Source organism: Aptenodytes patagonicus, chromosome 6, assembly GCF_965638725.1.
Source record: "Aptenodytes patagonicus chromosome 6, bAptPat1.pri.cur, whole genome shotgun sequence".
NCBI classification, from domain to species: Eukaryota; Metazoa; Chordata; class Aves; order Sphenisciformes; family Spheniscidae; genus Aptenodytes; species Aptenodytes patagonicus.
This window is the reverse complement of record NC_134954.1, coordinates 28049712-28070525: the sequence shown is the minus strand read 5'-3', so window position 1 is coordinate 28070525 and position 20814 is coordinate 28049712. Positions and strand designations below refer to the sequence as shown.

Below are 20814 nucleotides of genomic sequence, written 5' to 3'. Positions count from 1 at the left end.
ACTGCTCAAACCAAAGTTTGATAAGTAGAATAACAAGGTACAGCCACTTCTGCAGTGAAGTTGTGAAGTTCTGACTGACAGCTTGATCCCTCCCCATACTGTTATTAGTATTGGCTCAAGCTGTGTGACAACAACCAGGAGGATCAGATGCAGCTAATCAGAGGCCAGCCCTTTGCTCAGGAGCTTTGCTTTTACATACCAGCCTCCTAAAGGAGAAATTTCATTCTAAGATTTTCGGGTGAAGTAGTCCAGTCCTACGTTGCTCTCAGCTAAAAATATGTCCTAAGAATTACAGGCTTTCAGCCCATTAGCTCAGAAGAATCACTTGTGTTCACTGTTGCATCATTTTTGGCTGGCGTTCAGTGCTCAATGACAAGTATTTATTCACCTAGAAGAGGAGGGAGAAAGCTACCTGGATTGTGGCCGAAATCATGATTGGAGTGAAATTGTTTCAGCTGAAAACGGTTATACCTTCAATAGTGCATAACAGCTAAGAATAGTTTTTTAGGCTGAAGGAACCACATGGGGCTATTTTGCATCATGTACTAATATGGGTTTTAGGACTAAAAATAAAACGGTATTTTTAGCTGGAAAAAAGTTTGCCTTGAGCTCCTGATTTTTCCATCAGGTAATGTAATTTGGAGTAAAAATATGTACTACCTAATGCCCTTTCTCTATATGCAGCAGCAGCAGCCACCTCCTCCTCCCAGGCTGTCTCCTGCAGAAGTCCATGCACGGGGCTCCTCCGGTGACCGCATGAGAGCAGGTCTGATCCCTGCGGTGCCCACCCTGCCCTCGATGCCCGGACACAGCGTGTACTTAAAACATGGTGGCTTCTCAGAGTTAAGACAGTATCTTGCGGGCTTTTAGCACCACCAATAAAGCTGAATTATCTACATGTAACCTAAAAGGACAGGGAAAGAGTATGATGGCCGAGGGTGATGACGTGTGTTCCTGAAGCGTGGATGCAGCAGCCCAGCAGTAATTTACCTCAGCGGCCGAGGCCCCAACCGCCGGTTTGCACCTGGCCCTGCAGGGCCTGCCCAGGCGGGAGACAACTGGCACGAAGGTGACGCAGTAATTTAACTGCCGGGGGGCTCAGGCTGAGGGGGGGCCGCTGCTCCGGGAGAGGAGGCTGGGCGGGAGGCGCAGCGGGCCTGGCCGGGGAGCCCCCAGCACCGACCCCGCGGGCCCCCGCCAGCACCCCCATCTTCCTACAGGGCGGGGCGGGGGAGGCTGCAGTCGGCGCGTGCCTCCAGCAGGGGGCGCCCGCGCTCCCGCACGGTGGGGGTGTGGGGGGACACGCGCGCTGCTGCTGGGGGACCGCCCTCTCCTTCCTCCCTCCCGTGCGCGCGGCACGGTGTCGTCACGCGGGCGGTGCCTGCGAGAGGGCGGGGGGGGGAGGGGAGTGCCGTCGCCCATCCGGGTCCCGCGGCGGAGGCAGGGGGCGGGGCCTGTCCTCACGTGACGTTGCGTGGCGGCGCAACCGCCATCTTGTGTTGTTGGGGCTGAGGAGTCGCTGTGGCCGTGAGGGACTCTCCGTCTGGGAGCGCAGGTAACGCCGTCCCGCCGGCTCCCTGTCCCCGCCACCGCTTCGGCCGCCCCTGCCGCCTCCCCGCCGCCGCGCTCCCGCTGCCGCCGCGCTCCCCGCCTGCGGGAGCGGGCCTAGGCCGCGCGCCGAGCACCGGCCTCGCCGGCGGCTCCTGTCCGCCGTGGGTGCCGCAGCCCCGAGGCGCCCTGCGGCCTACCGGGAGGCGAGGCCGCCCTGGCTCGGCGGCGAGGGGCGCGCCTGGAGGGCCTCCCCTGCGCTCCTGGCGATGGGCTTTTGCAGGGCTTGTTGGGCCTGGCTCCGCTCGGGGGTGTGGGCCTTTCCCTTTCCATGCGGCTCCTTGGCAGCAGGTCCCGGCAGGGGGAGACGGTCCCTGTCAGGCGACGGCGGGGCGCCCGGGGCTCCTCACGCCCTCCGGGGCTGGCAGCTGCGTCCCCGGCGCCGTCTCCCCTCACATTGACCCTTGTGAGCTCGCTCGTCCCCTCCCAGCCCAGTGGGAGTGGGCCTGTGTTCCGGCAGCGCCGCGGGCAGGTGCGCCCTCATTGAAGCCCGTGTGTGCCTCGCTCCGAGCACGTCCGGCCCTGTCAGGTTATACAGGCAGAGGAAGGAGGGAGCTTGTCGAGCACGCGAGCCTTTCCCCGCCCGCAGGCAGCAGGGTGTTGGGAGCAGCAATGACCAGCAGTGTTTGACTGGAGAGGCCTTGGCAGGCTGAAGAGAACATCGATCAGGATTGTGTATGTTTGGTATTGATCCAAGACAAGTAGTTTCAGTGTCAACAAAGCAGTCTCCGCTCTTTCAACTCTGTGTAATTGCACTTTGAAGTGGGACAAATTGTAGGCCAAAAGGAGATGTTGCCAGGTAGTACTTCTGGAATAAAACCTACATTTTCCCCAGTAACCTTCAGGTCAATGTTCTTGGTTTGCTGCTGTAATGCTTTACCTCTTACTGTAATTCTTAAGTGTCTGTTTTCTTGGGTGGGAGGGGAAAGAACTTCTGAATTCTGATTATGTTCTTCTGTCTAACTTCTTGCTGCTCATTCTATTTTCTTGCTTCAGGAGCTGACTTGGGCAAGTTCCTGGAAAGTACGTGTGAATTTTTTTTTCCTTTTCCCATAACTGCTGGTTGCTTTTGTTCTTAAGAAACTTTTTAATAAACACAAATTACTTTGCTGCTTTGTGAATAGAACATTTGGTAGATGCACAGTGTGATAATTGGGAACCTTTGTAAACAAAATGGGTTGCAGTTGTCACCAACAAAAGCTTTGTTCTTGTATTTTTGAGCTCTGTTACTGGGTGTTGGCTCCAATACATAAGAGCTTTAGTATTACGAGGTATTGGTATTCTTGCCATTCACTGGAATATGCATCCTTTGAACAGTTAGCTGATGCTGAGGTAAAAATGTGTGCCTTGATCTGTCCTGGGAGTATCAACAGAAATGTTGCAGTGTCCGTTGCCCCTTCTGCACACCCTTTGCTCCCCAGGCTCACATAGTTCTACAAGTTAACTGATGTCAATGGTCATGTGTATCAGTGTTTGTTTCTCACTGAATGTGTGATTTAAAAAAAAAAAAAAATTCTATCTGATGGTCAACTATGTTAAGAAGGTAGAGATTTATCCGTGGAAGTTGAATGTCACTTCCAGCAAGACCCACTTCTTGTGTTGAGGCTTTGATAGCCCCTTTCAATATCTGACAATATTGTGTTATAAATACTAGGTTTTCTTAATGATTTTAAGAGCTGCTCAGGCTCTCCCAGTCCCTGGATACATGAACGTGTATGGGGGTACCTGGTCACTGTATTTCTTTCAGGACCTTTTCTGAATGGTTTCTTGAGCCTGTTTTTTAAAGGAAGAGCATAGAACTAAAATGCAAAGTAGTCACGTTGCAGCGATTTGTTTCACAGGGTGCTTACAAAAATAATTTGATATGACAGTAAGAACTTGGACTCTTGCAGATGCTCTTTTCATTATAGATGTTGATCTTAAGAGGACTGTAAAATATCCTCAGATACTCCTTTTAGTGTTTTTTCTTGCCTTCCTAAAACATACAGTAAATGAAAAATATGATCTTTATGCTGATGTAAGCAGGGGAAAAAAAAGTGCTAGTAAATAGAGACTTGAGGGTTTTACAACTTAATTTCCCCAACTGTTTTACTCCTTGATTGAGGAAAAGACTGTGTGTATAAAAGGGGAGCGCAAAGAAGGTTTTGGTTTTGTTGTTTTTTTTTTTTTTAAGGAATTCAGACTAAGTACCATTGCATCTCTTCTATGCATGCTGTCTCCTAAGGCCAGTTGTCTAAATGGAGCTGTATCATAAACTGGAGTTTCTTATACCTGAATGTAAGAAAAAAGTTGGCAGCTCTTTTAAGATCTACAGATACTTCATTTAAAAACAAACTAGATGTCAAAGTCATATGGAACATCTCATTGGAGCAGCTGACTGGCTGAAGAGGTGGTTTGCTACTACATGCCTCTGCTGAAAGATCTTTCTAATTATTTAAACATACAAGGGAAACATTGGTTCACAGTAATTGATGAAGATGAGCTAGGTACCTGGACCATGGTCTTTTCCTTCCCCTCTTCCCCCTCCTTTAAAGTAGTTCAGGCATCCAGCTCTTTATATTCTTTTTTTTTTTTGTTTGAAATACCAAGAATATGAAATTTGATTCTGCCTACTTTTGTCTGATCTTGTAAGTTCAAGTAACTGTCAAATGTATGTTTCTTATTCTTTCACTGAGGTCTTCAAAATTCCTTCTTAGGGCTTTTTAAGGTATGATGTTAAATCCTCTCATAGTCTGATTTAGAAAAAAAATCATTTTCCTAGCATTTTTTTTCTCATTTTTCTGTGTTGTGGTTTTTTTTTTCTTTCTCTCAGTGCTTCTGCTCAAAGATGAGTGGAGATAAGCTGTATTTAATTCATCATTATAGATTGACAGAGCTAAGGGGCAGAACAATAAAATTTCTGCACACGCATAAAAGCACAGGCCTGGTCTGCCTTCTTCCTACATAGCTTGCTAGAGATCCATTGGATGCTTTGGTAAGGAGAAACCTGTCTCCTCTTTGTTATTGAAGAAGCATTTCTGTTGAAAGGGACTCGGTTTCTTTGTATGGTTTTCTCATCAATTTGTTTTAATTCATTGAGTGACATTTGAAAACCTAGGTGTGTGAAATGCTGCAGGGGGGATGGTATTTGCTTTTACAGGAATAAAGTCAGTTTTCAGCCCAGCTTAGTCTCTCCTTTCCTCTCTTGCAGTCAATTCCTGAACATTTTTTTTGGTTGCACAAATTATCTGGTTTGAAAATTGTCAGAACTGAGAAAACTTAGCAAGTTTGCTCAAGGTATACATAAGTTATGGATGGAACCGTGAAGAATTAAGTGCTTTAAATTGTAAGGTCTATACAACATTGGCCCTCTTGTGGTTGGTGGTAGTGTGTGTATATATATAACCATGTAGTTCATCATAGTGATGTTTAATACCATTATTTTTTCATTTTTAGCTCAGATGGTAGCAGGGGATTGTAGCAGACTGAGGTCTTTACATTGCTTTGTTAGTAGCTGAGATTGCCACAGTGCGTTGATTACAAAATGCGTCCACTTCTCTTTTTTGCAGAGGGAGGGCTGTCAGTCCATTCTCTCTAAAGGTGGTTAAACATTCCTTGAATATAGAAACTGTAGCGATGGCTTGACGTCTGTGTGGGAAACTAGGCTGCCATTAAAATTTTTATGTCCCTCTTGCTTTTTTTTTTTTTGTATGGAAAGGATGCGCAGAATTGTTTTCATGCATCTGAGGTTTTTGGCAAGCATGAAATCAAAGTGTGTGTTTTCAGGAGTGAGCCTCTCCTGCAATCCTTAAAGCTTGTAATATATAGAAGCTGGATACGTAGACTTCAGGATTGTGGAGAAAAGCAGAAGGGATATCGGGAGCTCTGTAGAGGTAGTAGAGTATATAGGTCAATGAAAAGTTTTGATGGACATGTAGAAAATTTGTCTTGTTGACAATACTTTTTGGATCACTTACTGTTTTTTGATTCCCTCAGCTGATTACTAAAGCTGTGCGTTATGATTTTCTATCTTTTTGGCCGTATGTTTTAAAAAATCTAGGCAAAAAAGAATGATTACTTGATGCCTTCAACAGTGGCTCTTGTATATGTAATTTGTCATTATAAACAGATAAACGAGCTTACATATAACATGTTAGGAAAAGAAACCAATTACAAAATTATTTTTGTATGTTAAATAGCTGTTATTACAGTGAAAGTAAGCATGATGCATTGCACTTTGTGAAGGTAATGTTCTGTTACTGGGTATTTGGTCCTTTTTATTCAGTAGAGAAATACTTGTTTCAAGTTGTGGTTACTATGAAATACTTTTTTTTCCTCCTGTCACTGACAACAAATTGAAACACTTTATCATAAAATACTATCAACAGAATGCAAAGATACTGGTTTGTGTGACTGGGAGACTCAGAGGCTATAGATGTCCATGTCTAGATCAGATTGGGTAAAAGCAGATTTGCGGTCTGTGTGTGATAGTGTGTCAGTTCAGATTGGAAGAAACAGAAGGAAAAGATGCACTTTGTACACTGTGAAGATTACTTTGGGTCAAGTTTTATGATGATGAATGGATAGCTGAATTTATGTAACTTCAGACTTAGAGTCAGAACGTCATGTGGCAAGGAGTTGGTATGACTGGCAAGTAATGGATATATAAACTGATTTTTCTTGAGCCATGTATAGTAGAATCTGAGGATGATTTAGGTTGGAAGAGACCAGCCTTTGGTGGTTGTCTGCTCCAGCCCCCTGCTCAAAGCAGGGCTGACATCAGTGTTAGACTGAATAATGTGTGTGATGGAAAGTGAATGAGGTTGATCATGGAAGTAGCATATGGCAAGTATTTTAAGTAAAAGCATCTAATAACTTGATTTAATAATGGTAGTTGAATTGGGCCTCCAATTTAAAACCAGTGGAAGCTTTTGCATTAGGCTTAGTTAATGCTGAATCATCTGTATATGTAATTTTCTCTATTTATGTTATACTAGGCTTTAAGAGTACTAAGGCAGGATCAGGATAACATCACAAGTCAGTGTACAAAGATATGGTTCTTAGATCAAAACAAGTGAATATCTTTAGCAATATTAACATAAAGAGAAGAAAAGTGATAAGCTATTAAAAAGTGTTGTAATTCATATGTAGTAACAAGTTACCTTCTGACTTCCTGGTTGATGAACATATGCAATCTGATACACATACTAATTCTCTCTGTTAGGACTTTTTATTAGACGCTTTCTCACTGTTGAATGTTTGTTTCCTGAAGTATAGGACGTCTCAGAACTGCATGAGTAGGAAACCTAAAGAAGGGGTGGGGGGACAGAATTTCTACAAAGCCTGAAGAAACTGCTTATGTAAATGACATTTAAAAACAAAACCAAAAAAACCCACAACAACCCATATCTGTTAATTCAATGAATGTTTTCAGTGAATGTAGTCTGAAGCTTTGTTCTGCCACTTTGAATATATGTATGGTCTGTATAATGTGTGTGACGAGTGGGAGAGAGGTGCTGCAATGTGGTTTTGGTTGTATTCATGTAGTCTGGCTACTGTCCTTGTTGAGGAGCAGGTAGACAGACTCAGCATCCTGATCTGTAACATCTTGTGGAATGGCACAGGCTAAATATTTACCTACCAGCAAATTTTTGATGTACAAGGTAGACAGATGTGGAAGTGATTTTTCAGCTGGAAAACAAGAGTGCTGGCAGGATTTTGGGACAGGATTTGGAATGAGAAGTGGTTTGTGTTCCAGCCAGTGGCAGAGCCAAGGGTGTGGTCCCCTGACTCTGCTTGGAGCTTAATTGCTGGTGTCTGCCTTGGCTCGAAGTCTTGTAATAAAGGTGGAGGTCACACTGCTTTCTGGTGGGGAAACTGGGAAAAGCTTTCACGTTTGTTCGTGTGCAGGTGAAGCAAGAAGTGGATAGTTCACTAACCTACCTCTAACCACCAAGTTCACAATAGTAGATAGGAAAGGAGGAAATATCTGGAATTGTGATATTTAATGCTTCTTTATTTTTCTTGAATTTTGTTAGGTGTGCAGGTCTCCTTAGTAATCCTATCCCAGAAGAGCTTCAGTGCCTACTTCTGGTGTTTGTCATTCTTGACTGTGGAGCAGCATGCTGCAGCACTCCGTGAAGCTTTAGGTGGATCTGTATGAAGTGAGCAGAGGGCAGTCAGTTTGGTCCTGCCATTTGAGAATGTCACGGACCATTTTTGACCAGAAACTGCTGAGAGATTGGAACACTTTTGCAATGATTTGAGACAGGAAGGTTATAAGACTTTAGGAGATCTAAAAATGTAACTGTAATAATAGAGGCATAGTTTCTGGAGAAGTGGATGGTTTAGACATTGTTCCCTTAGGAAAAACTTCCTCTTGGCATGTGGGTAGATAGGCCTTGAAAAATTTACCGCCTTCATCAGGATAAAGGCTTGGTAAGCCGGAAGGGACTACTGTGACTCGTCTGGCATCTTGTGTAATGTAACTAATGGATTTTTTTTTTTCTGATTAATTTTCTGTTTAAACTAGAACATACTTTTTAGAAAATCATTTAGTGTTGACCTTGAAAACAACTTACTCTGTTGTTTATCTCTGAATGTCTTGCCTCAGTCCCTTCACTGAATAAACTTGGGTCTTCAGCCTTTTTTACCTGCATGATCATTTACAGACTGAACAAGATACTTAAATTTTTCTCAGAGCTCAATAAATAGAGCTTTGGTGTGGTTTTTCTTCCCCACTGTAAGGCATATCTGTCATGTTCTATCAATTTTTGAACACCTGATTTATCAGCTTTCTTGCCTTACGGACAACAGAACGGGACACAGTATCCCTGCAGTGATAAAATCCACTATATATTTACTCTAAATTTCCTTATTTCTGTATTCGGTGTTTTCTGTTAGCTCTTCTAGTCAATATTGTATCATATGTTCCTTTTCAGCTGATTAATGTCATAAATCTCAGATTGGTTTCAGGACTGTTTTTTCAGAATAGTCTTGCATTTGTTGTGTATCACCTATGTTTTCTTCTTGTGAGTCTTTTGATTGTATGCTTGGCTTTATTGAATGCAACCTGCTATACTGGACTGAGTAATTGAATAATTCATAATGGTATTATTGATGACGTGTCACTTCCATTATTTACCATATCCATGTTTGTCATCCTCAGGTTTTAGAAGTTATGTGGGCCAATGTTACAGATTCTATAGAAGAAGAGGATAGCTCCTTACCTTTTTCTCTGTTTTGAGAATATTTTGCCTTCTGAGATGGGTTGTTGTAGATTCTTTAGAAGAGAAGGATAAAAGAAAAAATAGGTTGTGATGATTTGAGACTCGTCTTGTGGTTCTGAATGATTTTGTTCTTTTTAGCATTCTACTTAATTGAAATGTCCTGCAGAAGTTAAATTTTATTTCACCTACTTGCTTGAGCAATGAAATTTCTAATCTTACAAAAGTATATTTTGATTGAATGTCTTCCATAAATCCATGTTGGCTGGCCTTAATTATGTCAGTGTCCTTTAATCAGTGTTGTCTGCTTTAGCCAATGATTAATATCAAACAGACTGGTAGTGTAGCCACCTGAGTCATCCTGTTTACCACTGTACTTAAAAGGTAGCTTGCATACAGTTCTGGATCTTCTTTAATATTTCAAGAATTAGAGGAAATCAGCATTAATTATTCAGTCAACCTGTTAATTTTTTTAAAACGCAGTTACTGGCACTGAAATTAGCTAGCTGTAGTAGCTGCCTGTGGAATATTTTCTTGCTTGTGGCAGGTGAAGTTTTATCATCTTGATGTAATGTTGCTGTTGCATGGTGGAACACTGCTGTTAAATTCCTGTTCCAAGTTTATTTAAGGAGAACCTAATTCCTTGCACTTAAATCTGCTCGCGTTAAATTTCCGTTGTGTTCTTTGGTTCTCAAAATTTTCAGCCAATTTCTAGGTTAAAAAGGCTGTTTCAAACCTACAGTAGCAACAGAATTACCTTGCAAGGAAATGATACTTTTCTTCCTAAACATCTCTGATCAAACAGTAGACCATTTCAAAGTAAAATATCTGTGTATAGGCAGGATCAGTGGTATATCTTTTTTCCAAGGTTTAGGTCTCCAAAGTTAATAAAAAACCCAAGCAAGCAGCAGCCCCAAAGCTATAAATTGCAGTGACAGTCCAAATCTTTAATTTTTTTTCTGTCTGTAGGAAAGATTAGATGGGCACACCTGAATGCAGTCATTGCTTAGACTCAAACTGATTCTTAGCATCTCAAGTTATCTCTATCCAAAGCAGCAAAACATCTTTGTGAGACAGATTGCCATGTGGTACAAGCCGACAGAATTCTGTAATGGAAATGTAGGAATTTAACATTGCCTGAAAATCTTAACTCAAGTGCCCGTGAGTAAGGGACAAACCTTAAAATGGCATTTTCGTGTAAATCCTGAGGTTGAGCAAAGTCTGGAAAACATGTCAGTTTAGATCTTTCAAGTCTCTGAAAAACAGCTTTTTGCCTAGATATTTATTAGATAGTGATATGTTTTAAAAGACCAGAGCTTGTGGCCAAAATGTGTCACAGTAATTATAGACGTTCCTTAGATTTTTTTTTTTTCAACTGAAACATCTTCTTATGCATTTTAACGCACAAATCTAGCTGGTAGAATCAAGTTCTGACTTGTATCTGAAGCAGATGTTTCTGAGAGCTTTCATAGATTTGTCAGGTAGTAAATAGTGAGCTTGAAAAATAATTTAAAAAACTGTCAGCTTGGTAAAACAGCCATTGTACCTAAAGCAAACCAGTGAAATGAGTTGAGTGGTGCTGATAGCAACTTCTGTACCTATAATATTACCTGTTAATTGTGAGTGAAAGCCACTTAAATGCTTAATGTTATTGGATTACATTTTGTGTCTGCTCAGAGGATGGACTTCTGACTTAGAAAGTACTAAGCTGCTGACAAAATAGAAAGGATGTTTTTTCCCTTGCTAGTCCACAGGTTGATGGTAGGGTTGATGTGATTTCTTCTCTTTTCAGTCTTGCGTGCTGATAGCGGGTTGGTGGCTGCGGTACCACCCCAGGAAAATGGGGTCCCAGTTCCAGTTTGTGAAGCAATTCCATTTTTCCCCAAATATGCAGGAAAACTGCAACTGTTTGTAGGGTTGCACTGGCACCTTGATCAACGATTGACCTGATTTGAAGAAAACCTTGGAGAAAAGGTCCCTTTTGAAGGAGTGTTGCGAAGTCCCCAGGTAGCATTCTTGCCCAAGCAGCAGTGCTAACTGGACATATCAAAATATGGCCTCAGTTTTTCTTGCTTCAACTTGAGGCTGTCCCTGTGTGCTCTTTGCCCACACAAAATCTGTGGCTGTGCAGATTCCTCAATCAATAGCCATTAATTTTTAGAAAATCTTTATTTACAAAACCCTAGCGGTTCAGAAAAGGGCTTTTCCCTCATCAAATTATATCAAGGAGGAAATGTGTTAGGTATATATTATTTTTGTGATTTGTCATGCTTGATTAGTAAAGAGGCAGCATAGATAAAAAAGACCAAAATTAACATTTTAATTATTAATATTGAAGTTTAGAGCCTAAGAAAGTTATCTAGATAATAAAGATCTGATAAATTCATACCTTTTCCTTGGCCAAAATAGTTAAATTTAATGACCTGATCATTCATTCCCTTTTCTTAATTCCTCACCCTTTTTCTTGCTCCACCCTGCCTCTTTCCTCTCACAATGCAAGCGCCATATAGTCCACCCCAACTTGCCTTTCCAGTTAGTACAGCTTCTCCTTGACACACCAACCCTGTGTGTTGTGCAGTCCCTGTCAGAGGTTCCTCTCCAGTTTGGCTTCCGTGCTCTCACCTTTTGACTGCTGCTTTGTGAACCAGCAGAAGCAGCACATAGTTTTTGCTTTCCCTATCTTGTCTGCTCTGACACAGCTAAGACAGCAAGCGCACAAGAGGAATACACTTAGCCTTCTTGAGTCTTTTTCCTGTTCCTCTGCCCCTCTCCTCCCAAATCATTACCTATTTCCAGAGTGCCTCCTTTCCAATGGTTTTCTCTCCGCTTTGCCTGTAACTTCTTTTTCATGTATGTTTTATTTCTGGGTAATGTTGCCTATTAGAGTAAATTCACCTGCTACACCTACTCAAATCATCTGCAGATCTGGGTTTTTTTCTGTTCAGCTACAATTTCATCCACTTACAGGTGTCTCGCTTTCAATTCAAAATTCATACAGTCAGAAATTCTAGGGAGGAAGTAACTTATCTGAATGCAACACAGAAGAGGAAGCCAGTAAAGAGTTCCCAAACAAAGTGTGGTGGCCAAAATGAGGGACAAGGAAAGGCATTTTGCAGCTCAATGGGATGAGATTAGCAGGCTTTGAGTATGCTTGTAGGTACTAAAGTACTTAGGAGTCTAGTAGAGAAAGGTGACACAGTATCCTCAATTTTTGGGAAGGAAACCCAGAGGCTGAAGAGGGTGGGGCCCAGTGGATCCAAAACTAGTAAATGGCTCGATCTTAACTGTTTTTTAGTGTTTTATCCTTGTATCTGGTGCTTTTCATCTGTGTTTTCATTGTAGTTTAACATTCAGTGCCAGCCTTTTAGGTGTTACTGATACTAAGCTAGCTTTGATGCTGGGAGCTAAAGATCCCAGGTTCCCTAGTGATCCACATGGGTTGATCTGAAAGCTCTCCCCCCCCGCCACTCCCCCAGCAGAAGGATTACAGGCATTGCAGGAAGCAAAGGGACAGCCATCCAATTAAGGCTACTAGGGATTGTGTTAGAGGCTTGTCTCTGCCAAAGTGTGCGCAATGGTTTGCTTGAATTGCCCCACAATATTTTCACATGTGGCTGCTGTTATGTCGTCTTTAGGTACCTAACCTTGTATTTTGATTTGCAGAATGATGAATGCATATACCATGAACTTTCTAATGAGCTGTTGGCTGCTTCAAAAAGGCAACGCAAATCAGACCAAAATCATCTCATACTAGGCCTGTGAGAATAGCTGGATATTTTTGTATTAGCTTCTGGTGCATGTAGTGGGGATAATCCCACTTCATTATTTAGGGTTATTGTGAAAATAAAAATATTACGATTTGTATATAAATTATATTGTGTATGGGGAAAAAGTTAATATGGTACGTAGTAAAAATACATGAGCAAAACGTTGGTTGGTAGGTTTAGGCTGCAGGGAATTTTACAGCTATTTGTAATCTTATGCCCAAAAGATTTGGGTAAAATCTGCTCAAGCAGTTTTAGCGTGGGGGTTTTTTTTGGCATTTTCTAGCTTTCGGGCTGTTGATTTTTTTTTTATTACTCTTTTTATTTATGTTAATAGCATTACTTCAGTAGCATATATATAAGAAAAAAATGTTTGTTTGTTTTTGTCTTTTTCTTTTCTTCAGTAACTAATGCCCTTTCCACTTCTATCTCCCTATGTTTTGTTTTTCTTTTCCGTCACCTTTTCTTGCAAAGTATAGACAAACTTACGAAGCTCCTTATTTAGTTCTTGGGTCTGTTAAGGAACAGGGTTCTGATATGGCAAAGCTCCCTCCCTACCATCTGTCTTTATGGGTTCTTGAAGTCTAATCAACCAGTTTCTGTAGGTAATGCTTCAAATCCTTTTTTTGTTTAGGCTTTGGCTACTGTCTGTTTGATTTTGAAAAAAACAAAACCCCTTCCTTTGCAGATTTGGATTTTGCTGTTGCTGGAAGGAAAGAGGAGCTGTATTTTCTTACTGCAAAAGATGCTTCTCCAGAACTGCCTGGGTTGCACTTGGCTCTGATAGAGAAAACTTCATAGCCTTCCCTTAGTCTTGTTCTTTCCCTCCAGTTATGGCTTCATCTGCTGTTGTCCATACACTTGATACATAGGAACTTGACCTGACCTTCACTAATGTCTGCAGGACCTTGGCTAATAGGAATGGAAGTAGCTGATGTCTTAAGTTGTGCATTTTTTTTTGCTTAATAAAACCAAGAATGAGAGAAATACTGTCATCTGCCTGCAGATTTAGGAGGATGTCACAGCATTGGATGTAATCAATCTTTAGAAGGCTTATTTTTCAAGAATGAGCAGTAGAAATTTCTTGAATACTCTGCCACTCAACGGGCAAATCTTTCTTGCTGTAATTCTAGTGGGTTTTTTATCCTCTTGTAATTGTCAGGAAGCTGCAATTCTGTTAATTAAGCATTACTGTTCTCACAGAAGAGGATTATGCATCAAATTCTCCGTGCTTGGTTGTCTTGCAGTAATCACTGATTTGAAAAGGGACTGTTTGTACAAATTGTTTCTTCAGATACCCTGATCCAGTGTCCTGTTTGAGCAGTTAAAAGAGGAATTTAGGGAAGAGATCTTGATGCAGTTACTCCTATATTAGTAAATTAATCTGTCAGAGAGCTGAAATGGATTCCTTAAAAAAAAAAAAAAAAAAAATCCACGTAGTCAATTTTTTTTCATTTCTTTGCATGACCAGGTGTGCTTTTGTATTGTGAAGAAATTTATGAAGGACTGTATTAATCCAGTTGTCTTCATAGTAAACATTTTTATTTTTCAGGTTCACACTTTTTAAAAAAGAGGAATAGAAAAGGAAAAAATGGCAGCAGAAACTCAGACACTTAACTTTGGGCCTGAATGGTGAGTTTTTTCTGTTCTGTGAGACTCTGGAACCTTGTCTAAAAATTTAAAAAAACATTGTGAATTTCTGTTCTTTGGGACTGAATCGATTATAAGATTGAATGGGATGTAATGTCTTTGTTGTTCCATACTGCTTCACCTCAGTCCCTGGCCTGTGACTGAAAGCAATATTATAAAATTAGTCTTCACTTTGTAAATTGGCATTGTGTATGAAATGAGTTGGGTTTCACATTATGGTAGGGCATAACATTCACATTGCTACCAAATATCTGAGGGAGGAATAATGTTTATGATCTCAGAGGTATACACAAAGGTAAGTGAAGACAACTTACTTGCTTGGTCTTTCCATGTGTTAATAAGGAAGTTCTTACACTGTCCTTACTGGACTTAAATCTATAGCTAAGCAAGCTTTTTTTTTCCCCCAGTATTTAAAAAAAAAAAATCTATATGGAATATGGTAAAAGTGTGCGTTTCATGTCATAGTCTCCTGCATTTGCACGCTGAAAAGTGTCAGGAAAAATGAGCTATTGTGTTAAAGGGAATCCATGACGTGCAATAATCTTGTCAGCTGTTAGTTTTCCAGCTTGTCTGACATGCATTGTCCTGGCTTTTGCTAAAGAGTAATTGCACAGGTGCGATTATTGTTCAGTATTTGTTCCAATTTCTTGTTAAAGTGTTGGTGACTGCAATTACAAACAAGAATTCCGGATGGTTTCTGAAGAGTGATGTGATCCTTAAGTGTGTAAATGGGAGTGTGGAGTGATTATAGGAAATATAATTGCTGCATAGCATGTGGTAAGACTATTACTGGAATAACGTACTCACTTTTGCTGACACATTTTTATACACAATGTACAAAAATTGGAGAGTATTCAACAAAGAAGAAAGACATGATTTGTGGCCTGGCAAACAATGAGAGAGCTCAGTCTATTTTGTTAGATTGAAAGAAGGTTAAAGAGTGACTTTATCACTATCTATAAATACACCCACCAGGCAGATATCTTATACTGGAGTGCTGCTCTTCAGTGTAAGAGACAGACATGATTAGATTCATTGATGGATGAAAGCCAAAGTTATATTAAAAAAAGAGAAGGGGGAAGGCAACTCTAAAAAAAGTACATATTTCAACAGTAACTTGATTGCTGTGTCATAGTGAGGGGACTTCAGTCTCCGTTTAGTTTAAAAAACAGATCAGATTATGTATGAAAGTATATATTCAGTGAGTTACTAGATTTCTGCAGGAATAATGGAATAAAATTCTAAGATTTATAATGATTCTTTTGGGTTGCAGTATAGTCGTGTCTGTCACGTATGCTGTTGTATCACTTAATAGTGAAACTCTCGGTCACATTTGATCTGGATTGGAGTTGAACATTGAACTGAGCCGTCTAATCCTTTGAATAATGCCTCCCCAGGCTTTTTTTGTTTGGAAGTGGTATGTAAAGAAACTGCCACTGGGTGGCACCAAACTAAAAAAATAAGATAAACATTTGACTTGCAAATTACTTTTTCCTTTCTGTTTAAAGAGCAATAAAACAAATCAAAGCATGCTTCAATAATTAGGTGAAAGGTAGCCTCTGAATCAGTGTTTTAGTTTAGAGCACCTTCCTTTCCAAGGATTTTGCGGTTGTTGAGAAGAGTTTTCATTGTTTTGCTTGTCTAAGATGCACATCAAGGAGAATGTAGGAAAGTGGTTTGGGTTTTGTTTCTTGACACACATCCTTTTGTAAAACATTACCCAAACTTAAAAATACAGGGTATTTGGGTAGCTGAGGAAATGATTGTATAGAATGAGACTAATCTACCTGCGGAGTGGGAATAATATCATACAACTAGAAGATGTTACCTGCAAGAAGTTGAGTAGCTTACCTGTGTGGGATGGGACCAAACTTAATAGCATATTTATCTATTACCGTAGGTTAGATTACTGCTTGAAATGTCTCTGAACTGGCTATATTTTGTACATCTTTTTTTATTGAGACACTAAGCTAAATGATGTATGTGCTCTCTGAAAAATGCTATTAATTTTAAGTTCTGGAAAAGGTATTTCGAGTAGAGTAGAATTCCAGAGACATAAGAAGAAACCTCACTGCAAAATTTACCGTCCTATACTGTTTGTTAAACTTTGCGAAACATCTGAATAAACTTTTTCCTTAGATTAATGTTTGCTGCACTGTCCCTAGTGTGGTAAGAATTTTTCTTGTCAAAAAGAAGCTGTTGTCATTAATATCTATGGAAGATTTACAACTGAATTTTGTGCAGCCAATGTAAATAGCTTAGTCAAGGCTTTAGGTGTGTAGCTAGCTTGCTATATAGTCAACATAAAAGAGTTCTCCAGAGGATGAGTTGAATTCCTTGATGTGCTCGTGGGAATAATTTTTTTTTTTCCTTTCTCTCTCCTGGCTATGGGAAAAATGAGGGAAGCTCTTCCATTCTTCTTGTTGAAGCATCAAATTTTAGAGTTTTAAAGTTAGACTGTTAATGTCTTTCCTTTACTTTCAGTACTGGATTTATTTCATTTGTGTCAAATTCGTAAATGTGCAGAGGGATGATAGCATAGGTGAAGACACATTCTCCTCAATTCAGTTTTCATTGCTTTTCTGCTTTATTTTAGGCTTCGAGCTTTGTCTAGTGGTGGGAGCGTGACATCCCCTCCTCTGTCTCCGGCTTTGCCAAAGTACAAACTAGCAGACTATCGCTATGGGAGAGAAGAAATGTTGGCACTTTTTCTAAAGGATAATAAGGTGAGCAGGAAGAGGAAGAAGTCCTGATGTGTGTATTCCTAATGACAGTCTTGTGATGAGGAATAGTTACTTGTATTTTGTGATTATGGGCAAAGAAATTGTGTATCCCTTGGCAAAGAACTGAAGAGGTCCGATTGTGTGGGGGTTTTGTGTGTGTGCTTGTTTGATTCCACTCTTACTGCATTCATTATGTTTGATTCTTTTTGCCACTTTAGACGCAATTTCCTGTACCCCCCGAGAACAAAAAAACCTGATTGCCATATTCAGTCCCACTGCCACAGATGACTGGGGGTTAAAGTCTCCTTGCAGATGTGCAGATTTGCTTGCCTCAGTAGGATTTTATTTAATATAGTGTAAAATAGTTATTTGATTCAGCTTGAAAGTTAGGCAATAAATCATATTAGCAGATCATCTAAAAATGGCAAGAGCTCCCCATTTATCCTGACTTAAGGCAGTTCACTTTAGCAGGTAACTAGCCCAATGAGAGCAGTCCTCAAGCAGTTAACTTCTCTGGGACTCGGGACACAAATACAATGTAGTACATGTAATACAAAAGAGCGGTGTAGAAAGTCAAGTATTTCCCTCTGGTTTAATTTCAAATGAAGGTTCGCAGTGCTACAAAAGTCAAATTTCTGAGAGCGTTTCAGGCAAATGATTCATACACTGTGCATTTGTAAACATTAGGTTTTTCTGTAGATGGTGACAGAGGTTGGTTTATTGTTGCAGCAGGCACATAGTGACTTGCAAGTCTGAATCCCTCCGAGAGCCTTACCTTCGAGTCAGGGAGGGACTGCAAGAAATTATGTCAGGTTGTGCCTTTAGCTTTGCCTATAGATGTGCACACATACCTCCATGTTCTTACCCTACCATGACTGTGCTGACATTTTCATACCGGGAGTCCTGCATTGCTTATACACAAGATTCTAGGTCTTTATCTCTAGTATTGTGAACTAGATATTTTTGAAACGGTTCTCTTGGCATAATTAGAGCTCAGTTGGCTGTAATTGCAGCTTCTTGTCCACATGTCAAAAGTTTTTCTAAAGCTGTTAACTGTGTTATAACTTAAAGCCGTGCTTTAACATGCAGAATTATTGTGCTCTACTTTGAGAAGCTGCGATTTAGACCTTGATGTTATGCTTGAATAAGTCAGCCTGTCAGAGGTCATTGTTTTTTGCAATTTGTGTACGTTATATCAGATGATGCTAAGACGTCTACAGTTGTGACTGATTCAGAACAACCTATTAATACCCTGTGTTACAGGAAGCACTCCGATGGTTATGAATGGTCCAAAAGAATATTTTCTCCCCGTGTGTTTGCCAGAAGGGCGTTATTATTAGAGTGTGTCTTGCTTTTGATATACACATTTTCATGGTGTTGAGTAATTCTAGTTACTGAGACTGAGAGGACTCTTGACACTGTTTCTAGTCAACTACTGGATGGGATGTTTTTAAGCTGTATCTTGTACCCTAGTCCTTTTTCACTGTGTCATCTTCAATCTTTGCTGGCTGAAGATTAGGCAAAGTTGTAGCTCTGATTAAAAGATGCTCTGATTGAAAGCAGGAAGACTTCTGCTAGCGTATACCCAAATGAAAAAATAAACCCCTAGGTTGCTTTTCTTCAATTAAAATTGGGATAAGTCTTTATCTCTAGTATTGTGAACTAGATATTTTTGAAACGGTTCTCTTGGCATAATTAGAGCTCAGTTGGCTGTAATTGCAGCTTCTTGTCCACATGCTCAAGGTCACATCTGCTGATGGAGCTTCCACCTGACGCTGGACTGATTAAAAATTAGTGTTAAAGTTTATTTCGATTTAAATCATCAGTGTTCTCTACTTAATAAATCCATACCTATAGTTTCACTTTACTTTTTTTGTTGTTGTTTTACTCTACTTGTTGGTTGTAAATTGGAAATGCTGACTTTAAATCAAATCCAACCTCTGTGCTATATATGGTAGTTTTGTTAATATATAAATAAAAATCTGGCTTATAAAAGTGTGTTGAAGTTAAAGCAATACTACTTTAATTTACCAGATGAAATTTCACTTGATTCAAATCTGAGCTGCAGTGGTGTGGAAGTTTGAATTCTGATGTGTATGATCTTGATACTTTACATATTACAGTTGTGGGTGGTGGATGCTTTGGAAGTTTTGTCTGTAAGAATATTTTTTCTGGGGGGCGTAAATTTGCAGTGGAGTTACACCCATCCCCAGTGAATGTTATTGGAAGTACTGGTGTACTGGGTAGATGGAGACGGAGTTGGCAGGATAAAAATTTCTTTTTAAATCAAAATATGTGGTATCATCCGTGAAATGGAAATACTTGGGTATATTTGTATGCTATTTTCCTTTCATACAGATACCTTCAGACCTTCTGGATAAGGAGTTTCTGCCTATTTTACAAGAGGAGCCCCTGCCACCACTGGCACTTGTACCTTTTACAGAAGAAGAACAGGTTTGTATCCTTCCTTTTAAAAAAAAAAAAAAAAAAAAAATCTTTAGGTTGTCATTAGTCTAAAGGCAAAATAAAGAGTACGCCTCCATTAAAAAAAAACATAAAATTTGAGATTAGTAGATTTCAGGGAAAGAAATTATGAAAGCATACTGTGTTAGTGTAAAGTTTAAATTCCATTCCGGCTTAATTATTGTCTTAAATTTTAAAAAATGTTTTTCATATGATGTTTGGTTGATGGCAGACAAGTCAACTTGTTAAATCCAGGATCATCTTCTGGGAAGTATTACCTATTTCTTAAGTACACAGCATTTTCAGGTCAGTGAAACTTCTTCTACAGTTCTTGGAACACCTTCTCTGTTGTAGAAGAAGTGTCTAAGTTCTGTAACTTCAGTTTTGTGGTTTTTGGAGAAGTGTTGAAGTCTTTTGACTGTTAACATTTCTTAGGAAGGTGCAGTACTCTTAACTACTTTGTATGTAAGCAGTTGCTTGATTATTTCCTTGTTTGGTCTCTATTGATATATAATTAACTGGTGAACAAGATAAGAGTGAGAACAGGTAGTCAACAAAGATTCCATTTCAGGGGTGACTGATCTGAGTAGTTTGAAAGCCCTTGCTTTAAATTCGATTCCTAGCAGAGAAAACTGTCCTACAGTTACAGAGAAAAATGCCTCTGACTTTTGACGCTGAATTGATTCCCTCTTTATGGCTGTCAAAACTTCTGATTTTTGCAGTTGCTCTCTGGTTTGTCATGTTTCTTAGCACTTTTCTTTCTTCAGAATATTGTGGTTTGAATTTTTGTTTGTTTGTTTTCTAATAGAAAGCTGAGTATTTTTACTGACTTGAGTGTAATTTGATTTTTGCAGAGGTGGGGACTGTTAGTATTAGTTTCTTAAGATTTCGGAGCATAATCCTTCCTTTGCCGCATGCTATTGTATTCTTGAATTTTTCATCATCTTTTTGTGCCTGGGTATTCTGGCATATCCTCTTCACCTCTTCTGGAATTCCTTCCTCTTCAGAGTTGATTAATATTTCTTGTGTCTTTTTAGGATGCTGTCCTTTGACAAAAGGATGCTAATAGTTTAGCTTTTAATCAGCAGTCATGTTTAAGTTCATGTGAATACACTGTAGGCAATTCATGTCATAGTTAGTCTTAAAAGAAAACTGAGATTGAGAATATGCTTTTATGGGAAATCTTAGCCCAGCTCCCATTCTCCTGTGGGAACAGGAGGGATTCAGGCAGCAAGCCCAGGAAATGGTCAGCCAGACATACAGCAGCACACCAAAATATTGAACCTTGGTGTTAAATACCTTTTGGACTTTTTTTTTTTTTTTTTTGCTGATGCATAGTAGAGTCCTTCGGAGAGTAAACTACAAGCCTTTTACAGTTAAAGGGGACATTGACTTCTGGTG

At 40.1% G+C, this 20814-nt stretch overlaps 1 protein-coding gene across 10 annotated transcripts in view; it reads left to right on the top strand.

Annotated features, from left to right (window-relative positions):
* Positions 1 to 1463: 1463 nt before the first annotated feature.
* The window catches only part of GIGYF2 (GRB10 interacting GYF protein 2), an 80801-nt gene continuing 61450 nt past the window's right edge, over positions 1464 to 20814 (top strand). For 9 of the 10 annotated variants that reach the window (XM_076341712.1, XM_076341711.1, XM_076341708.1 and 6 more), the window contains exons 1-4: positions 1464 to 1555; positions 14130 to 14209; positions 16824 to 16953; positions 19309 to 19404. In XM_076341712.1, coding sequence (XP_076197827.1) covers positions 14169 to 14209; positions 16824 to 16953; positions 19309 to 19404 — 267 coding nt within the window. In that variant the 5' untranslated portion in view covers positions 1464 to 1555; positions 14130 to 14168. Of the gene's footprint in view, positions 1556 to 2604; positions 2632 to 14129; positions 14210 to 16823; positions 16954 to 19308; positions 19405 to 20814 lie in introns of all 10 variants that reach the window. The other variant, XM_076341705.1, reaches the window with a different exon arrangement.